The following is a 22,977-nucleotide window of genomic DNA, read 5'->3' on the forward strand; positions in this document are numbered from 1 at the left end:
TTTTTTTTAACATTTGAGACTGTAACAAGCTGAAATGAAGAACAAAGCCCATATGTGCCTTCTAATTGATGCTTTAATTGAAGCAGAGCATATATAAATAAATGATGTACAGAGTAAGTACAGCATATTGCTCTTCCCACTGACTGATACATGTGCATGACCATCCTCTGGAAACTTTGTCTTACTCATGTTTTGGAGGACACGGTCTCTCTCCAGCTGGGTGTCCCTGATCTTGCACTGTAGCATCATCAGCTTCTGTTCGTACTGCTGTTTGAGTGTGTGCAGGCGCCGCTGGCTGTTCTCCAGCTCGTCAATCAGCTTCTGCTTGATGGCAATCTCACAGGTGATGTTGGCCAGATCTGCCTGGAAGTTCTCTGTCAGATACAGATGATCAGATTCAGGATTCGTATCCACAGTGGTGTTACAGTCAGAGATCTTAAATAGTTTTTGTTTCTGGTGTTAGATGATGCTTTTCAAGTACACAGTCCTCCTGCTTTTCTTCTTTTCCTTTCGGCTTTTCCCTTCAGGGGTCGCCACAGCGAATCAATTGCCTCCATCTAACCCTGTCAGCTGCATCCTCTTCTCTCACACCAACTACCTTCTTGTCCTCTTTAATCACATCCGTAAACCTCCTCTTTGGTCTTCCTCTAGGCCTCCTGCCTGGCAGTGGGAAACTCAGCATCCTTCTACCAATATATTCACTCTCTCTCCTCTGGACATGTCCGAACCTCAGTCTGGCCTCTCTGACTTTACCTCCAAAGCCTCTAACATGTGCTGTCCCTCTGATGTACTCATTCCTGATCCTATCCATCCTGGTCACTCCCAAAGAGAAACTCAGCATCTTCAGTTCTGCTACCTCTAGCTCTGCCTCCTGTCTTTTCCTCAGGGACACTGTCTCCAGAGCAAACAACATGGCTGGTCTCACCACAGTTTTGTAGACCTTTCCTTTCATTTTAGCTGAAACTCTTCTATCACACATCACACCTGACACTTTTCTCCAGCCGTTCCAGCCTGCCTGTACACGCTTCTTCACCTCTTTTCCACACTCTCCATTGCTCTGGACTGTTGACCCTAAGTACTTAAAATCCTCCATCTTCTTGATCTCTTCTCCCTGTAACCTCACTCTTCCACTTGCCAAACTGTACAGATCAGTCTCTCCCTCCTTACTGTCCAACCTAGCATACAAGTCATCGTAAGCCCCTTGTTTGGCCTTTGCCACCTCTACTTTCACCTTACGCTGCATCTCCCTGTACTCCTGTCTACTCCCTTCAGTCCTCTGTGTCCCACTTCTTCTTAGCTAACCTCTTTCTCTGGATCCACTTCTGCACCTCCTCATTCCACCACCAAGTCTCCTTATCTCCTTTCCTTCCAGATGACTCACCAAGTACTCTCCGACCTGTCTCCCTGATCACATTTGCTGTAGTTGTCCAGTCATCTGGAAGCACCTCCTGACCATCCAAAGCCTGTCTCAACTCTTTCCTGAAAGTCATACAACACTCTTCCTTTTTCAGCTTCCACCATTTGGTCCTCTGCTCTGTCTTTGCCCTCTTCATCTTCTTCACCACCAGGGTCATCCTACACACCACCATCTTATGCTGTCTGGCTACACTCCCACCTACCACTACTTCACAGTCACTGATCTCCTTCAGATTACACCGTCTACACAAGATGTAGTCTACCTGTGTGCTCCTACCTCCACTCTTATAGGTCACCCTATGTTCCTGCCTCTTCTGGAAGAAAGTATTCACTACAGCCATTTCCATCCTTTTTGCAAAGTCAACCACCATCTGTCCTTCTGCGTTCCTCTCCTGGATACCAAACCTGCCCATGACCTCCTCATCATGTCTGTTTCCTGCACCAACGTGTCCATTGAAGTCTGCACCAATGACAACACTCTCACTTCTAGGGATACTCTGCATCTCTTCATCAAGGTCCAACCAGAATTTCTCCTTCTCCTCCAGCTCACATCCTACCTGTGGAGCATACCCACTAACAACATTGAACATCACACCTTCGATTTCTAGCTTCAGGCTCATCACTCGATCTGACACTTTTTACCTCCAGGACATTCCTAACAAACTCCTCCTTCAAGATAACTCCAACTCCATTTCTCTTCCTATCTACACCATGATAGAACAACTTGAACCCTGCTCCTAAACTTCTAGCTTTACTACCTTTCCACCTGGTCTCCTGGACACACTGTATGTCCACCTTCCTCCTCTGCATCATGTCAACCAGCTCTCTACCTTTTCCTGTCATAGTTCCAACATTCAAAGTCCCTACTCTCAGTCCTAGACTCTTGGTGTTCCTCTTCTCTTTCTTCCTACAAACACACCTTCCTCCCCTCCTTCTTCGACCAACAGTCGTCCATTTTCCACCGGCACCCTGTAGGTCAACAGTACCGATGGCGGTCGTTGTTAACCCCGGCCTCGACCGATCCGGTATGGAAGTCATACATATGATTCACATGTTTGATTTGGCCAAAGTTTTACGTCGGATGCCCTTCCTGACACAACCCTCTGTATTTATCCAGGCTTGGGACCGGCACAATAAGACACTGGCTTGTGTCCCCTTGCAGCTACATTAGTCCTCCTGCTTTTAATCTGGTTTAAATAACCAAAACTAAGGTGTACTGCCTTTTCGACATTACGCTGCTGGTCATTTTTCCTAAATTAAATTCAAAACACACAGCAGTAAGTGCTGTTGTCTGGTGTGGAAGAGAGATGCCTTCTCTGCTGTTTTTTTCTGATTTTTTTTCCCCTAATTGTCCCCCATAAAATGATATTTGTGGACTTAAACTTGATTTAGGTAATTTGTAACAGGATCATCCAAGGCATCTCAGCACCTACACTCAATGTGGTCCAGAACTAAGGCTGCATAATTGTTTGATTTAATTCAAAATCAGCAAATCCCAAAAGGCTGCAATATAGAATATACTAAGTATGGCTCAAACAATGACATGAATGCTGTAATACCGTTTTCTTTAATTTGAATAGACTGAAACATTCCGGGGTGTTTATCTGACCGATTTAAGTCCAGTCTCATTATTTAATAGCCACACCTTGCACATGTTGCAGCAATGGTTGCACAAATCCATGGCGTCCTTGTGTTAGAATCACACTTTTCATGGTATTTAATGCTGTTAATGCTTCATTACATCTATTACACTATAAATAAGGAACTAAAGTTTGACTTTAAAAATGTAATATCAGTCAGAACATAATTAGATGCAATTAAATATATTTATCAAGTCGTTTAACCCTTTAAGCTTCAGTCAATTCCAGCCGTTTTCAGTACAAAAAAATCGCTAATATTCTATTTTTAAATAAAAAAAATTACGAAAAATACGGGGAATATTGGACGGGCATCACGAGGTGCATTTCCTTGAAAATGACCGATTCGGGGATTTTATACGACTTCAGGACATGTTTTGGACAAAATAGTTTACTGGCTTGTGTCATCTGGATGTAAAAGGTTGGATTATGGCCGTTTTTTGTGGAATCTTTTTTTTGTGTGTAATAATAAACCCGGAAATGTGAGTCGCGCTGTGTGCGTTGAAGCCGTGTATAGAGAACGGATGGATGAATATTTGTTTTTGTCGGACAAATGTGTTTTTCTCACCCGCTGTGGTAATCGCATCTGAAAGTGGTTTATACCGGCGGATTCATGAGAATCTAAGCTTTCCATCGGCGTATAGTGTTTGTATAATCGTGTTTGCAGCCGTCGGACATTCTTGAAATTCCTATGCAAATTAGTAGGTGTACCGCCGGCGGTACACCTACGACGCACTGAAGCGTAAAGGGTTAAAGCTCTATCCAGAATGAGTGACCAAATCTGGCCTGTCTGAGCTCCTTAATATCTAAAAGAAGAGATCTATGACATCCCGATGAAACAACCAGGGCTGCTGGAAAAACCAAACATGCTCAGAGAATATGAAGTGTAGGGGACTTTAAAACGGGTGACTATGTCCTGATGGCTGAAGTGCATAAAAGCATGAAAATGGGATATTAATTGATCTTCAAGGCATTTTTATACACATATACACATGTTGAAATGTTCAGACAATGACTGAATAGCTCCACCATGTGGAGAGTCTGCTGCCTGATAAACACAATTTACTGAGTTAATGAGATTCTGAAACTTTCAACAGTTTCATAAAGTGCAATGCATCCATGAAAGAGAAAGCAGAAGAAAGAATTTTTGCCTGACACCTTTTTCATCTGACTCAGAGTCAGAGTCATCAGAGCTCTCCTCCACATCCATCTCCTCTTCCTCCTCTTCCTCCTCCTCTTCTGCTTCCTCATGGTCACTGCCGTCCTGGACCTCCTACATCACAACAAACATGCAGTGTAGTATCCAAAGGCACTGTTCAGTATATAGTCAGGACAGACTAAACGTAATGATGAATCAAGAGGCTGTACATCATACCATTTCTGTGTCCTCATTGGCCCTCTCGGTCATCTCCTTCTCAGTGCCCTTTTCTTGATCGTTGTCAGGAACTTCTTCTTTGTTTGCACTGAAACATTCAGAGGTGGTTATGACTAAAAGCCATCATCAGTCATCACTATGAAATGTAAAAAGAACACATGAAAGTCTCTGCAGTAAGTGGACTGCAGGTGCATCTCCACAGGTACTGAACAATCATGTAAACAGAAAACATATTTCTAACCAAGCCTTTGCAAGTAATAAAGACATCGTTTCATTTTTTAGCAAGCACAGTGATTCAAAACATATCTTTGAATAACACTATGGTCATCAAGGGGATTACACTGTCTTTTTGGCAAATAAGCTTTTTGACTGTTCTCACTGCAATGCAGCAAGACACCTGACAACTGCCTAGAATTCGGATTACGATGATATATTTGCAGACATCGATGCTTTTTCATCATTTGAAACTTAAATAAAGCATATACAGTAAGTCCTAAGCAAGAACTCAAGTAGACATGTCCATTTTCATTAGCTTGTTTGTGGAAAAGACAGTGTACTATTTTTTTTAACAAAGGAGGGAGGCATCTCACCAGAGTCTCAACAAAACCAGCAAAAGTAAAGCATGGAAGGAAAATGCAGCACAAAAAATAAATATGTGAACCAAATTTGTGAAGCGGATCTATTGGATAAATGTTTTATCCAATCACTGAGGGTTAGCAATATTTAAGTAGTGTTACATATAACATCATCTGGAAAAGCGGACAAAAAAAGAAAAAAGAAAGATTAACACAGAAAAGAAAAGGAGCATTTGTCATCCAGTGTTACATTGAACACGTTTTGCATGAGAACTGATGTGCTCAGTTGTAAACACAGAGTGTTATGAGCCTTGACCATGTTGCTGAAAATCTCTCATAACAAATACTTGCTGGCTTGGTTCCACATTTTCTTGAATACTCATTACAAAGTCAGTAACAAGCATAAAAAAAGATGGCAGGGGTGTAGTATGAGGGATAACTGCATGAGCTAAGTGTTTGACAGACAAATATCTAGGAGAGATTAAAGTTTAATAAATGGCAAAAACTGTGTTTGAGGGTAGTTAAGTGCCTCTACAGTAGCGTGTGTCACTCCAGGTGGGGAAATACCTGCCCAAAAATAAATGAAAAGTGAAATCAATTGCTGAATTAGGGGAAGCAAAGGATGGGAATGGTAACAGGAGGGTGGAAGCTCTGACAAACCTGGCATCCTCAACCTCTTCCACCACCTCCTCCCTTTCCTCCCTCTCTCTCTCCTCCAACAGCAGCTGGAGTCTTCAGGGAGGAGTGAAGGGTCAAACGAGAGAAGGAAGCAAAAGGTGAACGAAGAAAGGAAGAATGGAGGGAAGAATGGTCAGAGGAAGCTCCGCACTGAAAAGCCCACCTTTTATCCCTTACAGGGCCCCCTCAGCTCAGCGCTGACCTTTTTCAACCTGCACCACCTTTTTTTCAGCACCAGAATACTGGCACAATACTAACTTACATATTAAATTAAATTGATATTCATTATTTTAGATCTGTAAATGTAGTCAACTGCACATGAATTATTCAAGGAACTTTTATCTGCATGATGTTTCAGTTGCAATCAGGATTAAAAGCCCAGAGGCCTTTAAATATGCATGTTCCAATGTACAATATCGTAAACTGAACTGCTGCTATATTTCTTCAAACTGGCTTCTGGGTAAAGCATTAATATGTCTCAGAATTATGAACAGTTTAAGTATAATCTAAGGGGAATTCCATTTAAAAACCTATCAAGATGCATGGACAGCTGCAAAAACACATTCAACACAGCCAATACTAGAAAAGCTCTGTTAATGAGAAAGGTTTCAGCCTATCTACAATACCCTCATTACCTTTTCTTCTTCTTTTTTTCTCGTTTTTTCAGTTTCTCCAAGTCTTTCTTTGCGAGTTCGATGATATCAGAAGTCTCCTTCTCGGGGGCCAGCAGGCTGGAGGAGAAGGAGCCAGACCCTCCATAGAAAGACTGACGGTTGGAGGCACGAGACAGATTCTTCCTCAAATTCTCGTTCACAGCTTCGCTCTCTAGGAGTTTGGCCCTGAAGACAGCATCCACAGACAAAGATCAGACAGTTGTGAAGATCCAAGACAATGGTGATAAAAATCTATTTAACTTCAAATAATACTAAACCTATCTGCATTGCAAGATATTATTACATCCTAATTAGGCCTGCTCCCAATCAATGATTTCCCTAGTTGACTAGTAGTTGTTAAACTTTAATTCAATATTTTAAATTTAGATTTTTTTGGGGTGGCATCAGGCAAGGAGTACGAGGGCTGGCAGAGAATGTTATAAGTAGGCTGACATTGCTAACATTGTGTAACATTACAGAGAAATACAAAATTGCAGCCAATATCAAGCCATTAAAATGTCACAAGTATACGCATTAAGCAACTCTAGCAAACGTGGTAAGCCAACAATTCCTACTGTGTCAGAAAAACCACCAAGCACAGTGAACATTTTGCTAATTAGCCTAATAATATAGTGTGCATCTGGTATGTCAGCGAGCACCTTGTCGTCATAGAAACTACAGGAGGCTAACTTAATGCTTCGATCTAATGCCAGCCCTCCATAAAACACAGCACTTGGCAGCTGAATAACTGGACCAATAGATCAACAAAAAGAAGAATGAAGCTTTTAATCATCCCTGTTAGACTCTGTAACTACTTTCTGTGTGTGCTGCCATTTGGAGTGCACATGAGACTGCATGTTTGACACCACAACAGTGACACCAACAGGTTCCACATGTTGGGGATGACAACGTTTTTGGTGGGAACACAATTTGTCACCTTCACTCTAGCTTGACATTTAATAACTATCCAATAACCACAGAGACCAGCTAAGACTGTCTATCCGTGTCTGCCCTTTTTCACTTCTTGTTGAGTTTTGCTTCCGTGCGACCAAACAAACAATTAAACTTTTGATTAACACTCCCCTCAGTGGCTAATGTTCGGTTAGCTGTTGTGTCTCATCATAATAGAAACTTGGATACACTAATATTTCAAAGAAAATAAGACTTCAAGTCATCATAAATTTGAGTACAAATAAAAAAAACAAAACCTGAAAGAGCCTTGATCAGTCAGTGAATTGTGTACACTGGCCGAAACAGGCACAGAGAATGGCAGATTGACAAATAAGGAAATGCATCACAGGTGACATCTTCTATATTCAGAAATATTTACCGGAGGTCTTCGATTTCTTTGATGTAACCCTGAATCATGTTCCCAATTTCCTCTGTGCCTCCTTCACCTGTAACAGAAGCAAATAAAAGTCACATTATCATGTAACAATTAATCTGCAATTGCATAAAACAAATAACCTGGCAATAGCCAGATTAATAATTGTGTAGTACTTGATAGTACTCCACAATATCAATCTGGGACTGCTCCATGTAAGGAAAGAGGCACGGATTGGACAATGCAACAGTATGTCCCGCCTCTGACAGGTTTGTTTTTAGCCAATCGCGGGATCTTCACAACGAGCGGAGCCAATTGGTCGATTAAACTCTTATCAAAACCCGTAGGTAAAAAAGCACAAACATCTTTATCATCCAGAAATGCGCAAAGCGCCTCTCGTTGTTCTTCCTTCAAAGAAGCGAAAGGAGATTCAGCTAAAACTGACTTAACAGCAGCATCTACACGATCGTTGTCCTCCGTTGCCATGTTTGTTTTGATCTACTGGCGCTTGGTGTCGTCTTCACACCCGGATATCCCACCCCACACACGAATACTGCTGCGTGATTGGCCCGTGCCAACTTGGCTCTGTACGAACAGTGAATGCGGGAGCGGAGCGAGATGGTTTCTTGAGAGATTTGTGAACTCACAAATATCGCAAGAAATCAACTTGCTGCCAAGGTTATAAAACAAAACCACTGATGAAAGACTATAGATCGTGCCCTACCTGCCCTGGCAAGAGCCTGGTTGGCCTGGTCACTGATCAGCTGGGTGAGTCGTACTCGCTGGGCATCAATGGTCTCCTGCATGGCCTTCACTCTCACCCTCAGGTTGCTGTTTTCTGTCTGCAGCATTGAATTTTCGTGAAACATGTCGCTAAAGCTCTCAATACCGTCCTCACCCACCATACGCTTTCCCTGCAGAGGGGAGGAGAAAATACAGAAGACAATTTGATACTCTCTATAGGTCACTGTACACCCTTTAGGCCTTCCGGGTCATATATGACCTGGTTTTGTTTGCCCCTTCTCTTCAACTGGGGTAAACACTAGCTCAAGAGCTTTTGCTGTAGAAAAACCTTCTTTTCACTTTGCTGTCTTGCATCAAAATGAAAAAATGGTCGGGAGAGACATGGGAAAGGGGTGGGACTCAAAGTTGTCATTATTACTTGTTTATAATACTGCAACTTTGAAGGTGTTGCATGTCAGTGTTTGTGTATGGGAGGCACATCAATGATTGTTTCTGAAGGTGCTTTGAAGGTGCAGGTGCGGGTCAGTGTGTGTGAACATGCATGTGCGTGGGAAGAACACGAGAGGCAGCTCCTCTCAAAGGGAAAAAAAAAAAATCACAAATTTATCTGTTTGTGTGTGTGAAGTGTACGGAGGGGTGTGTGTTTGTCAGACAATAGTCATTTGCTGGATAGGTGTGTATTTGAGTGTTTGTGGGGAAGGGGTTGGTTGAGAGTTGGATGTGTGTGTGGATGAGTGAGAGAGTGGAGTTTGATTCTTTGATGGTGCTAGAAAGCCAGGAAATGTATGTAAATTCTCTGTATGTAACAGATTCTTTTTGAATGTTTTCCTACAGCATAACCTCGCGCATGTGTGTGAATGTGCATGTTTTTGGGGGGGTGGGGTTGGGGTGAGATTTTTTTTGTTTTTTTTGGTATAGGTGAGTGAGAGGATGGTAATAGATGTGTGCATTGTGCCAGAAAGCACACCAAAATCAATTTTGTAACGTATAGCGCCACCTAGTAGTGTACGGGTCACTGGAGACCCGGAAGGCCTTTAGTGCCATTCTGTTTAATAAATTACCCATGATGCAGTGCAGAGGGGATACTCAATTGTATTTGAAAAAGAGGTCGATTATGCTGAACTGCTGTAATTTTCATGTAATTACATTAAAGGCAACTACATTTTTAAAGAGCATCTTGATGCCTTCGGGTCGTCAGAGACCCGTATGCCGTATTAGGGTTAAAAAAAGTTTGAAAACTTGAATTTTTTCAGTTGAATTTTGTCAACTGCTGTCCCGCTCTTTGAACTCCTCCCTTCTCCTCACCGTCTTGTATTCCATGAGCTCCATCTGCAGTCGAGCTATCTCTGTCCTCAGAGCGCTGATCTGTTGGCTGGCCTTGTCCTGATTCACCATGACCTTGTTCTTTATGTTACGGGCCCGGTTGGCGTACTTCAATGTGTTCAGCGTTTCCATGAAATCACGATCAGATGGACTGATGCATGCGATCATCACTGTTTGGCTGAGAAAAGCAGACAGAAGCTATCGCTTAGTGTTTGACGCAGCTACACAACCCTACATGGTTCAGGTGCCTGTGTCTTATCTGCACACATTTGATAGGTTTGATGCATGGCACAAAGCTTGAAAAACAGAACTTATACTCAAACTAAGCAAAACATCTTTTCAGACCTTGTAAACTAAAGCTGATGTAACAAAAGCATTGTGTACAGCTTGGAAAAAAATATGATAATACTTTGATTTCTAAATTTAGATTTTGTTACAAAAAGTTAAGATTCAAAATTTAGTTACCTCATTAAAGTTAGTTCTTTTCACAAGTATCCTTATACTTTCTACCAGCATTGGTAACATAGGGGCTACTTAGAAAAGCATTGCACATATTGATTTTTGAAAAAAATATAAAACATTTTTTTTGTGATCAATGGAATTAGAACTTGCTTGTAGTTGAGATTGCTAACAAAAGACATCGTGAAATTTTACACGTAATGTTGTGAGATAGTATATTGCCCTCTCCACTTTTCATATTCTTGACGTTTGTTTAATAACCCCATGGCAAATGGCTAGGTTTATTTCAGATTTCTAATTTCAAGATATTTAAACAGAATCTTGCAGTGTTGGTTTGCTGATTTCAAGCTGAAATCACTGACTAGTCAGTCTACAACATGTCAAGACATTGTAACAGCCTTCACCTGAGGAAATAATAAAAAAAAAGTCGTTCACCAACCTGTTTCCTCCTAACGAGTCCTGCAGAAGTCGAGTGAGCTTGGAGTCTCTGTAAGGCACATGTGAGGAACGCTTGCTCCGGTCACCCAAAGCACTGATTACATTCCCCAGAGCGAGCTATGCAACAGACAGGGGATGCCAAAAGAAGAATATAAGTTTAAGGGACGCAATAATTTTCTAGCAATCCACTTGTTAAGTTCCACGGTACTCTGTCACTAAATTGACCAATTAGGTTGATTCTTCATCTGTGCATCAGAAAGCTGAGTAACAAAAGGGAATAATGTCAAATTAAATTCTAAGAGTAAGTTAGCCCGTTTCTTTTCTTCAGGAAGATAGAATATATACACTGTAGCTGAAATTTCTTTAGTCTGTAATGTTGCAATCAAAGTATAAAGACTCATTGGTAAGTAAAGTACTGAACATAACAGCTGGACATGTTGTTAGGTTAAACATTACAGATTATATTAGAATTTGTTTGTGCAGTCACAGTTTTAATTATCTTTTATTTGAACCCCTTAATATTTTTCCTGTTTGAAAAGGTGACCCAGTGCCCTTTGAATGCCTGGCATACATTTATGAAACTCAACCACTAGATGGCAGTCAATATCTAGAACGTCAAAGCTTCTCTGCATCTCTGAGTTAATTTAAAAATCCTGTCAGAGTGAGGCACAAAAGGAAGCTCACCAGCCCACAGTTAATGGAGATGCCCTCTTTGGCTCGATCGCCTGTCGCTCCGGTTCTCTTCAGCCTCTCGGAACCAGCCAGGTCCACAAAGTGAAACTTGGCTGTCAGCGTCTCGTACTCATCCATCTCAGAGTTACCGTTGGAAACTCTGTTATCAGTCTCATCTTCTTGCTAAGTGATGAGGACAAATGCAATCATTTCACAGAAGCACTGTGACAATTACCTAATTCTCTATTTTGAAATTTATTCTGCACACAATGTTTTTTATCAACTGACTGGTGTAACAATTATGTTGTTAACTCTTTCAGTGAATTCACAGCAGTTCTATGAATTTTTTTTACACATTTACTGTTTGACTAGACTAACATTGTCAGAGGCACAGACGCGGACTTGGCACAGGTGGATGGTGAAGATGGCGTGGGACCGAGAGCTCTGGACGTTCATCTGAGTGCTGGCTGTGGTGCGAGACAGAGCCCCCAACTTCAGGCACTGCATCATCTGAAGAGTCAAACAAGGTGTTGTAAATATCAACACAAGGGCTGAACTCCCAGTGATACCTCTTAAAATTTTAAAAACAAACAAACAAAAAACAACCAATACACTTTTACTACTAACTTCACTCCTTTGCATTTAGAAAAGTAAACATCAGTATAGTAATGAATAATTTATCTATAATGAATAAAGAATGCTTTATCTCTTCAACCATTGTAGTGGTCAAGAGGTTTACATTCATAAAAATAGTGCATAAATCTGCTATAAGCATACAGAATTGTAATTCTCAATTATCTGCAATTTACTTAGAAATTTCAATCAATTTATTGGAGCAAGAAAGATCACCTGACAAGTGTGCTGCTCAGTGACTAGATCAATACTTTGAATGAATAAATAGTGCAATTGAACATCATGAGTCTATATCCTCCCTGTTTGCTTTGATGACTGACACAAACACATCTCTCTCCTGTACCTCAGCCTCGGAGGACACGGTCCGTGTGGTCACCCCCACTGTGTAGATTCCTCCGGTGGCATCTTCGTGGATCTTAATGTGAGACTTCTGCTTCATGTCTCGTGTGGAGTCAAACAGGTCCAGAACTTCCTCATTATAAAGCTTCAGGGAAGCAAACAAAGGCAAAAAACTAAACATTTCTAAACGGCAGTATAAATGATTTTAAAAAATCGCAGTGAAGAGGCTGACGGTTTTACAATTGAAATATAACAGATCTTCATAATGCTATTTTGGACTGCATTTAGTATTAATATAAGAACTAAAATAAAGAAGGAGGATTAACACTTGTTAATTTCTGACAAAATCGGGTTGGTGCGTTTTGGTCAAATTTAAGTGGAAAATGTGGACATGGAAAATTGATATATGCAGAAAAGTATGCAAAAAAAAAAAACAATAGCTTTTGTACATAAGAAAAGCTTACAAAGCAAGAGCAGTGCAAGAGTCAAAATCAAAGAGAATGGAAGCTGAACATAAATATCTCAGGGCTAGGTTAGCAATCCAATGTGATAGTTCTGTGATACAGAAGCTGTATCTGTTTAGTGATCTTGGCCTTGATTCAACACAAACTCATTTCTAATCATTATCATCATCCATTGCCAAACAGCCTAGGGGTTTCTCTCTGATAAATAAAGATCTTATCAAATAAAGAATCGGTAAAGCCTACAGTGACATATCATTTTCTCTGTGCATTTCATTTACAGTTAACAGTAACTGTTGTAGACTCTTGTTAAGTTCCATCTGTCCTTCCATTTCCAGGTTTTCTCTCAGAATTTAAGTTGTCACAGTTTGACGGATCAGCACAACTGTCAACTCGCATCATTCCCATTAACTCTTCCTGTCCAGACTGACACCTTCCTCCACCACCCCGACATCTAGTAATCCCACAATGACAGCTGCTGCAGTTCAATTGTCAGTGTGGATAGTTTCAAGTGATGGAGCGCTGGTGTCACACCTTGGTAAACAACCAGTGTCAACGATATGAGCCTGACCCATGACATCGCTGTAAAGCCCGTCGTCAGCTACACAGAGAAATTTTTTTCATTTTGTCAATACTAGCCTCAAAGAAGCAGATAAAATGCACACCAATTATGATGCAGTGAGGTGTTTTTTTTACCTCAAGGAACTGGGCGTTGATCTTAAACTCAGGTACAGGGCGTCCCTGCTCCTGGGCGGCCTGTCGACGCTCTTCAATGCCTTTGAAGAGGTGGTGGACGGCGCGTGGAATGATACCCAGCTCCTCGTCTACTATGTTGACGTCGAAGCCAGTTCCCATGGTGTACGTCTTCCCTGAACCTGTCTGCATGGGGAGGAATAACGGTCATGCAAAAGCACAAATTGTGCACCTAAGCGTCACACTTGAAAACGCTAGATAATAACACCTTTTCCATGAAAACCCAAGAGTTATGGCCTGGCCTCTATGTCATCAGAACAGCATCTGCACTGAAAAGCTAAAACCTTTCTCCCGAGGACTCCTCTATCTGTATGCCTATGCTATCACTGTAGTATTTTATTACAGCATATTTCATTTTAGTCTTGTAAAACTGTCATCTGAAATTTTGATTCTTCACTGTTAACTACTTCGCGTGTCAGATTTTGAATCATGCTACATAGATGAAAAATTATATTTTTTGTTATGAAGAGTTGTCAGTAGTAACTGCTATAACTTTTTAAGCTGCATTTTACTGTGTTTTTACACGCACTCATTGCATTTTCTGTTTATTGTTTAATTGTGTAATTGCAGAGTGCTTTAAGCAGTGCTGTAGAAAGTACTTTTTTTCTATGAACTCTTCCTGAATCTGTCTGCTACTTTTCCCCTCAGTGTTTGGTTTCCTATATTTCCCCAGAATGACTCTTGAAATCCCCAACAGTGCATTTAAATTCTAAATACTCACACAGCTGTTTTTCTGGTCAAGTTTAAGTTCATAACTATGAAAAGTTCTGAAATGTATAATTTACATTTGAAATATCTGAATACACAAACTAGAATAATCTATTTTAGTATTCCCCACAGCGTGTTACTTAAAACTAAACCAGGTCTTTGAGCAAACTAAAGTCCTTTAGATAAGACAGAAGATTTATTCCCTGCTCTTCACATCGTTACAGTCTGTTTATATCTGCATCAGAGTCGGCCTGCGTTCTTGTGATGCAGCCGAGTGGGTCGTCTAAATCTAGATTAGTCTCTGTAAAGCCGCAGAGGCAAACAGGTCTGATCCAGGGCAAACCAACCGCTGTCTGTGCGCTCGGTGTGGATGTGTTTTCAGAAGTAGGCCACCAGTGACAGAAGCAGTTACTGGGGAGATATGGGTTAACATGGACACACATTAAAGATGCATGGCTGTCTAAAAGGTGTGTGTGCGCACTTCACTTTTGTATGTGCGAGTGCTGTACAGTGGGAGCTCCGTCACCACGGCAACCTGAGCAGTAGGGAAGGTAAAGGTTCAAACTTGCATGTTATTTCCATGTGGTAGAATTGGTAATGGAAACAAAGAGGAAGGGGACATGAAAAAGAAGGACTAATTGGAGGAAAAGAAGACAAGTGCTGCAACTCATTATTTTCAGTATCAACTACTATACATATTAATTGCTCAATTCATTCTAAAAATCTAAGAAACATCAGAAAATAGGAATAAATGTACATAAGCCCAAATATAATCAATTTAATAAGTCTGATAACATCTTATACATCAGGTAGGGACACAGAAAGGTTGCCGGCTGGAACAGACACATTTGGGACATTTTGCCTAAAAAAAGAACATCAAGTGTCAGTAGCTGAACAGCACTGTGAAACCATGAAGCACTATCTTAAAGACTGATGTGGATTTATTGTTGGGAAACACCCAAGTGCATACATTTAATCAAAGTATCTGAGTTTTGAAAGGAATTACACTGATTTTTGAAAACCTGTAAATGACATAAAAGGTGTGTCTCAAGCAAAAGAAAAATTTATTTCAGCTAAAATTTTCAAAAAAGTTAGTTTTAGCTTGGGCTGCACAGTGGGGTAGCACTTTCGCCTTGCAGCAAGAAGATCCCCGGTTCAAATCCCGGGGTGGGCCTGGGATCTTTCTGCATGGAGTTTGCATGTTCTCCCTGAGCATGCGTGGGTTTTCTCCGGGTACTCCGGCTTCCTCTCACAGTCCAAAAATATGCTGAGGTTAATTGGTTACTCTAAATTGCCCGTAGGTGTGAATGTGAGTGTGATTGTCTGTATATGTAGCCCTGCGACAGACTGGCGACCTGTCCAGGGTGTCCCCTGCCTTCTCCCGAGTCAGCTGGGATAGGCTCCAGCACCCCCCATGACCCAAGTGAGGATAAGGCGGTGTATAGAGAATGGATGGATAGTTATAGCTTGAAATTTTTTTTGACCTGCGATGTACATTACATTTTATTTTTGCAGAAGTTACTTTAAAAACCTTTAGCTCTGCATGTCTTGCAATAGTGGGTTTAGCACCAGTAATGCCAAGAAAATTAGGGGTAAATCCCTAAAGCGTTTCTGAAGGTATGGTGTGGCTGCACTCACAAGTGTATATGCAGTGGATTTCTGTGGGCCCCATAAGAACTTGAGCTCCCTCGTGATTGAACATACCGATGTATATGGGCATAAAAGAGAGTGAATGGATAAGCAAAGAGTAATCAGCACTAGGACATAAAGATTACGGACTACTAATCAAAGTGAAATCATTCCTTATTTATAAAATTAATATACTGTTGTATCGTTTTAGAATTTCATAAATTTCTGTCGTCCAAACCTACCAATACAAATACTACCAAAAAACCTACAATTAACATAAATTATGTTCTGAAATTTGTTCCACAATCTTCTGTCACTGTAATTCATGATGATGGAATGTATTAATCTGAATACCTTAACTGAATCTTAGTTAACACATAATTACAGAAAGATGGATCTTGTTACAATACCATTTCTGTAAATAACTATAACAAGATTTAGTCTTTTTTTTCAACTTGTTTTCAGTTAAATTCATTATGTTACGTCTATTTTAATTCTCAGGTGTAGCCTGTAGTCAGCCTATTATAGCTGGTAGTTTACTGGTTATTGTGAGATACTAAAGATCAAAAGATCAGTTCCCCTAACCATTTTTTTTAACAAGTTTGCTTTTCTTGTACCCTGGTAAGTGCAGAATTATTTCTATCAGGGATGGAACCCTGGTCAGAAATCATTGTCCTACTGTAATTCTGCTACTGTGTACTCGGAATGTATGGCACCTATTGTATGTAAATTCTTGGTTTTCCATCTGCTGCACTTCCCAAGGCTTGATGAAGTTGTTAAAGTCCTCTGAGATGCAATTTTGATGCACTTACAGGAAAAACTGTCATACTTCCACATTTGTCATAAATATTGCAATGACACAATCTTTGATAGTATTGGGAAATACACTCTTTAGCCTTCTTGCAGAGAGAACATCAATATTATTCTCACCTAGAGGTCAGGTCGCTTCTCTCAGGATAAAGAATGTCAACAAGAAGATAAAAGCTCTGCCAGTAAAGCAGTTTCCTCCATGTTTCCAGTTTAAGAGATAAGATAAATTCATCCTAACTGTAGCATCATATTAAGTGTTCAGATTAAAACATTGACCATCTCATCAAACTCAGCAAGAAAGCAAATAACTGTTTTTAAAATGACAGCTAACTATAAAGCTACAGATTAACATATACAAAGTGAAAGGTTAAAATTCTTGATCTCTTAACCAAAATGTCAACTCCCTCTACTTCTCCAACACTCCTCCTTTCCACAAACACACACACACATGCACAGGGTAGTTTTCGACATCTCTCAGTCAGCACTGCAGCTGTGATACTGAGGACAAAGACTTGCCTGTCCGTATGCAAATACAGTGGCGTTGTAGCCCTCGAAACAGCCCTCGATCAGCTTCTCTGTGCAGGTGCTGTAGATGGCGTCCTGCTGGGAGTCCATGTCGAACAGATAGTCGTAGGTGAAGGCCTTGTCTTTCCCCAGTATCACCTGAGGCTCCCCTGGCATCACATATGTACAGATGTGACATCCCTCAATCTTCTCCCTGGCAAGCTGAGGACGAATCCTGCAGAAAATACACAAAATGTGACACAATTTTGTAGATATACAGGGTATGTTTATGTGTACAAGGGTCGAAAGTTCGAAATCCTTGAGACAAAGGGCTTCTTCAAGATAAATGACAAGAAAATGAAAGGTGTTCAGTGGTATGAACCAGCTAATCCACCCCTTTTTTAGTGATTTCTACTGTAATGACTAGTTAAAGAAAATAAAAAAGAGCATACTGACGAAAACTCAGATTTACAAATTGTGAGTTTTTACATTGTAGTTGCACAAAGCAAATGACAAAATACAAAAAAATCATTATAGTCATTGAAGGAAAATAGCAACTTGACAGTGTAAAAATAATCTGATAGTAAAAGTCCTATATTCAAAACTTTACATTCATCCAAACTCAATATAAATACGTTTGGTATTATTAATTTATATGCAACAAAGGGCATTTAAAATCTATTAAAAACACAAAATTACACCCAAAATAGTCACTTTCAACAGCCACGAAAGCCCTGTTTGCATTTGAATACAAACAGGTCTTACAGTGGGTACGGAAAGTATTCAGACCCCTTGAAATTTTTCACTCTGTGTCATTACAGCCATTTGCCAAAATCAAAAAAGTTCATTTTATTTCTCATCAATGTACACTCAACACTCCATCTTGACAGAAAAAAACAGAAATGCAGAAATTTTTGCAAATTTATTAAAAAAGAAAAACTGAAATATCACATGGTCAGAAGTATTCAGACCCTTTGCAGCGACATTCATATTTACCTCACATGCTGTCCATTTCTTCTGATCCTCCTCCAGATGGTTCTGCTTCTTTATTGGAGTCCAGCTGTGTTTAATTAAACTGATTGGACTTGATTAGGAAAGGCACACACCTGTCTATATAAGATCTTACAGCTCACAGTGCATGTCAGAGCAAATGAGAATCATGAGGTCGAAGGAACTGCCCAAGGAGCTCAGAGACGGAATTGTGGCAAGGCACAGATCTGGCCAAGGTTACAAAAGAATTTCTGCAGCACTCAAGGTTCCTAAGAGCACAGTGGCCTCCATAATCCTCAAATGGAAGAAGTTTGGGACGACCACAACTCTTCCTAGACCTGGCCGTCCAGCCAAACTGAGCAATGGTGGGAGAAGAGCCTTGGTGAGAGAGGTAAAGAAGAACCCAAAGATCACTGTGGCTGAGCTCCAGAGATGCAGTCGGGAGATAGGAGAAAGTTCCACAAAGTCAACTATCACTGCAGCCCTCCACCAGTTGGGGCTTTATGGCAGAGTGGCCCGACGGAAGCCTCTTCTCAGTGCAAGACACATGAAAGCCCGCATAGAGTTTGCCAAAAAACACATGAAGGACTCCCAGACTATGAGAAATAAGATTCTCTGGTCTGATGAGACAAAGATTGAACTTTTTGGTGTTAATTCTAAGCGGTATGTGTGGAGAAAACCAGGCACTGCTCATCACCTGCCCAATGCAATCCCTACAGTGAAACATGGTGGTGGGAGCATCATGTTGTGGGGGTGTTTTTCAGCTGCAGGGACAGGACGACTGGTTGCAATTGAAGGAAGGATGAATGCGGCCAAGTACAGAGATATCCTGGAGGAAAACCTCTTCCAGAGTGCTCAGGACCTCAGACTGGGCCGAAGGTTCACCTTTCAACAGGACAATGACCCTAAGCACACAGCTAAAATAACAAAGGAGTGGCTTCAGAACAACTCTGTGACCGTTCTTGACTGGCCCAGCCAGAGCCCTGACCTAAACCCAATTGAGCATCTCTGGAGAGACCTCAAAATGTCTGTCCACCAACGTTCACCATCCAACCTGACAGAACTGGAGAGGATCTGCAAGGAAGAATGGCAGAGGATCCCCAAATCCAGGTGTGAAAAACTTGTTGCGTCATTCCCAAGAAGACTCATGGCTGTACTAGCTGAAAAGGATGCTTCTACTCAATACTGAGCACAGGGTCTGAATACTTATGACCATGTGATATTTCAGTTTTCTTTTTTAATAAATTTGCAAAAAAATCTACATTTGTGTTTTTTTTCTGTCAAGATGGGGTGCTGAGTGTACATTAATGAGAAATAAAATGAACTTTTCTGATTTTGGCAAATGGCTGCAATGACACAGAGAGTGAAAAATTTCAAGGGGTCTGAATACTTTCCGTACCCACTGTATGTCCAAGGACACATGGCTGCTGTAGAGATCAAGGTCTGATCTCTACAGCAGCTGGCAAATATACAGTGGGTACAGTAGCTGCTGTACACCAAAGTTTGTGGTGCAACCTTCACATCACACTTCAATCTTTCTAACCATACCGCAGAACAGATTAGCACACTGCTGCTGCATTAGGCAGTAAACAGGAGAGCAGACTGATTACAGCAACGAGTGGACACATTATTGCATATGGTCAGTTTTAAAAAACAATAAAAAAACCCACACACAATAAAACCCCCTCATTTCAATGGGCTTTAACTGTTATTCTGCATCCACAATAATCTCTAGTCAGTCTATATTTGCCAGTGTCTGTTTCTTGTGCAATAGGCCAATGTTATTTGACTGTCGTACATCAGACACATGGTCAACATCCTCCTCTGACCCAATACTTTGTTCTATAAAACCTGCCATCTGGGTTAATATGTACTGCTTCAGTGTGTCTGTCTGTGTGAATGGCAGAGCTGACATGCTTAATGTTAGTAATGCTTTCCTGAATGGTGGCCAACTGAAATCAGGCAAGGATTAACTACTTTACTGTGGATATGAGGGAAGAAGAAGCGAAAGACAGACAGTGGCGCTGTTTGTATTCTTTCTGCAGTGAAAGTAAGCATTTCATTATTTCGTGAAAGAACAATCATGTATATAGTACACATACAAGGAGCAGCTTTATTCAAGGAAACAGAAACAAATGTCAGCATGTATGTTGTTCAGCTGAAAACAACTTTAAAACACATAAAATGAAAAATATTGGAGAATCCTGGTAGTTTAGGGCCAACATAGTGTCCAACAATTGCGAGAGAGGTGACAATTATAATGTGACTATCAAATCCTTATCGCTGAAAAGATAATGATTTAAAAATTAAAGGCTTTTTAAAGTAATGATTTCAAGCAAAACTGCAATTAAAAAGGACATGTCTTTGTTTAAAACAGTGAGTTAATTGTGAGATTTTTTTTTCTTTTTATTTCACTATGTGACTAGCTGCTGCAAATCGTCAATTGCTGTTGGCTCCAGTTATTGTTTGTATGCTATAGTCCAACCTGGAGCCTGACCTTGTTCTGTGTAAGTGTTTTCAAAGAGCAAAGACTTGAAATTAAAGGCTGGTTCGTCTATTGTGTGACACAGCAGCACCAGTGCAAAGAACACACATATGAAGGCACCATTTTGTGAGGTGCACCACCAAAGAAAAAGGGGTGAAAAAAAACAGAAAAGGAAAGTTGAGTCAATTCATTAGGAGAGCTTTGCAATATATTTTAATAGCATCGATTAACTGAATAAGAGTCAATAGATTAATTGTTGTTTCAAAGTGTTTAGTTGCAGTCCTCTGTAAATACTCAGTTTACAATAATATATAATGAATACGTATATATGATTGGGAGGAAATATGCAATTGCAATTGTTCTTACAGATATCATGGTCTGATTTGTGATAGACTCACTGCATGATGTCCATCTTCAGTTGCAACCATTGTGATTTGCAAATCGATTTTTTTTTCAAACTGCTTGCTTGAAAGATGATATTAATGTACAAAAATGGGACTCCTGCACAGTGTCCTTATGTTCAAGGCCTGTAATGAAGCAGTATATCAAAATAATGGTTGTGTCCCTTCAGACCTTCCTCTGAGTGCTTGTTAGAGAATATGACAACCTGAGGACTCATTCTTTGAAAAAGATCTGTTTGGATGCAAAACATTAGTTTGATGTAGTGATTTAATAAATGTCTTGCAACCCCAGTGCACAGTAATTATCTTTTTGCACATGAAACTGAGCTGTTCTAATTCGACATCGCCCTCATCTCCTCCATTAAAATTCCTCTAATGTGGAATAGTAGGACAGTTTTGCAGATTGCCGTGTTTTTTTGCACAATCAAATTAGAAGCCAAGTAAAGGCACTGGTCAATTCAGTACAATTATTTTACTACACAATTAATATCGTGGTAGGAGTCAGAGTCAGGTTTGCTATTAAGTAAAGTGTTAATGTTTATTGAAAAAGAAAAGAAATAAGAATTTCAGTATCAATGTTTTGCTCACACTATGGTACATTATGACCAAATGAGCCAACCTTGCAGAGAGTATCCCTCTGCTTCTTTAGAAAATTTTTCTTCATGCGCTGAGCGCACAAACAAGCTTGGAAGAAAAAGCACCTGACAGTGGGCCTACCAGCGTCTCTGCCCTGTGTGGATAAGGGCCTCATTGTGCCTCCAAGTTCAGGGGAAAACAATACTCTGAGTGGACTACAGTGGAACCATTGTGTCCGTCTGTGTGACACTGGATCCCAGCGCTGACACCAACGCCACGGCTGGAGGATTACACGGTTGGACGGAGGCGAGGGAGGAGAGGTAATGTCCTGCATGGAGGTCATGACACGTCCGCGAATAACCGTACAAACGCTCAATGAGTGTGGTCACAGATAAAAGATAGGTACCATAAAATGAAGGCTGTTCCTCAGTCTTCTCTTTGCTATTTTTGATAATGCACAGTTCTTCGCAGTCTGTGTTATTCTGTTCATTTTTCAGGCTGCTGTGTCCATGACATTTTATACTCAGTTGCCTGTAATGTTGATGTTGCAGTATGTGAAGCGAAAGCACTGCTGGATGATTTTTCTAACTCAGCGCTTTATAAAGTGCTGCTTCTTCATTAAATGATGGTTTGATATGAAGTAGCTGCAGCCAACTCAGAATACTCATTTTGCTTAGGTTAGCTAGTTTTAATCAAGGGTAGAAACTGGTTTGTAACTACATTTTAAAACAAATTTTTCAACAGAGCAGTTTTATAAACGTGACAGGAGTTGAAGGTTTCTATCATGATACCAAAGTACAGTTCCTGATTGGAAAAAAAACAATGTACTGACAGTAGCAAAGATGAAGAACATTGCAACATGAGCAACATGTATGTAAAAATTTCCAAATTCATTAATGATGAGCTTTGCAGTTATCTTAATTAGATTGGAATACAACAGCTTGTCAGATGTCAAACATAGCCGGATATTTTGGAACTAAATCACTACATGATAATAGGAATCAAAGGCAGCAATCTTGATTAAAAATTTGAGATCTAGTGCAAATCCTATATTTTTAGAGTTTAAGTAACAGCAAAAATTCTGCAGCAATTAGAAAGTGTTCATTATTCAACTTCAACAACACCAATAAACAAAACCAAGACAAATAACGTTGTGTTACCTGTTGTGACTGTTAGAGGATGAACTCTAGCTTTTGATGTTCTGATTCTAAGAACTGAGCACATCCAATGGTTACAATTACACTGGCTTGAGTAATTTTTTTTTTTACTTCCTTGCGAAGTGGCACATGACGCATGTAGTGGGAAAAGGGCTTGACAGAAGAGAGAAATCTGAAATCGGTCTGGATGTTCATGCATTTTTGCTGAAAGTAGCTGGAATAAAGTTGGAGATAATA

At 40.4% G+C, this 22,977-nt stretch overlaps 1 protein-coding gene across 1 annotated transcript in view; it reads right to left on the reverse strand.

Moving 5' to 3' along the window:
• The window catches only part of kif21a (kinesin family member 21A), a 67,952-nt gene that overhangs the window by 22,417 nt on the left and 22,558 nt on the right, over positions 1 to 22,977 (reverse strand). The window contains 14 exon segments of the mRNA XM_022205668.2: positions 186 to 374; positions 4,212 to 4,326; positions 4,429 to 4,516; positions 5,664 to 5,735; positions 6,317 to 6,520; positions 7,665 to 7,731; positions 8,383 to 8,572; positions 9,708 to 9,903; positions 10,624 to 10,739; positions 11,307 to 11,477; positions 11,673 to 11,804; positions 12,271 to 12,411; positions 13,424 to 13,606; positions 17,144 to 17,366. Of these exon segments, the coding sequence (XP_022061360.2) occupies positions 186 to 374; positions 4,212 to 4,326; positions 4,429 to 4,516; positions 5,664 to 5,735; positions 6,317 to 6,520; positions 7,665 to 7,731; positions 8,383 to 8,572; positions 9,708 to 9,903; positions 10,624 to 10,739; positions 11,307 to 11,477; positions 11,673 to 11,804; positions 12,271 to 12,411; positions 13,424 to 13,606; positions 17,144 to 17,366 (2,087 nt within the window).

This window comes from Acanthochromis polyacanthus, chromosome 8, assembly GCF_021347895.1.
Source record: "Acanthochromis polyacanthus isolate Apoly-LR-REF ecotype Palm Island chromosome 8, KAUST_Apoly_ChrSc, whole genome shotgun sequence".
Lineage (NCBI taxonomy): Eukaryota > Metazoa > Chordata > Actinopteri > Pomacentridae > Acanthochromis > Acanthochromis polyacanthus.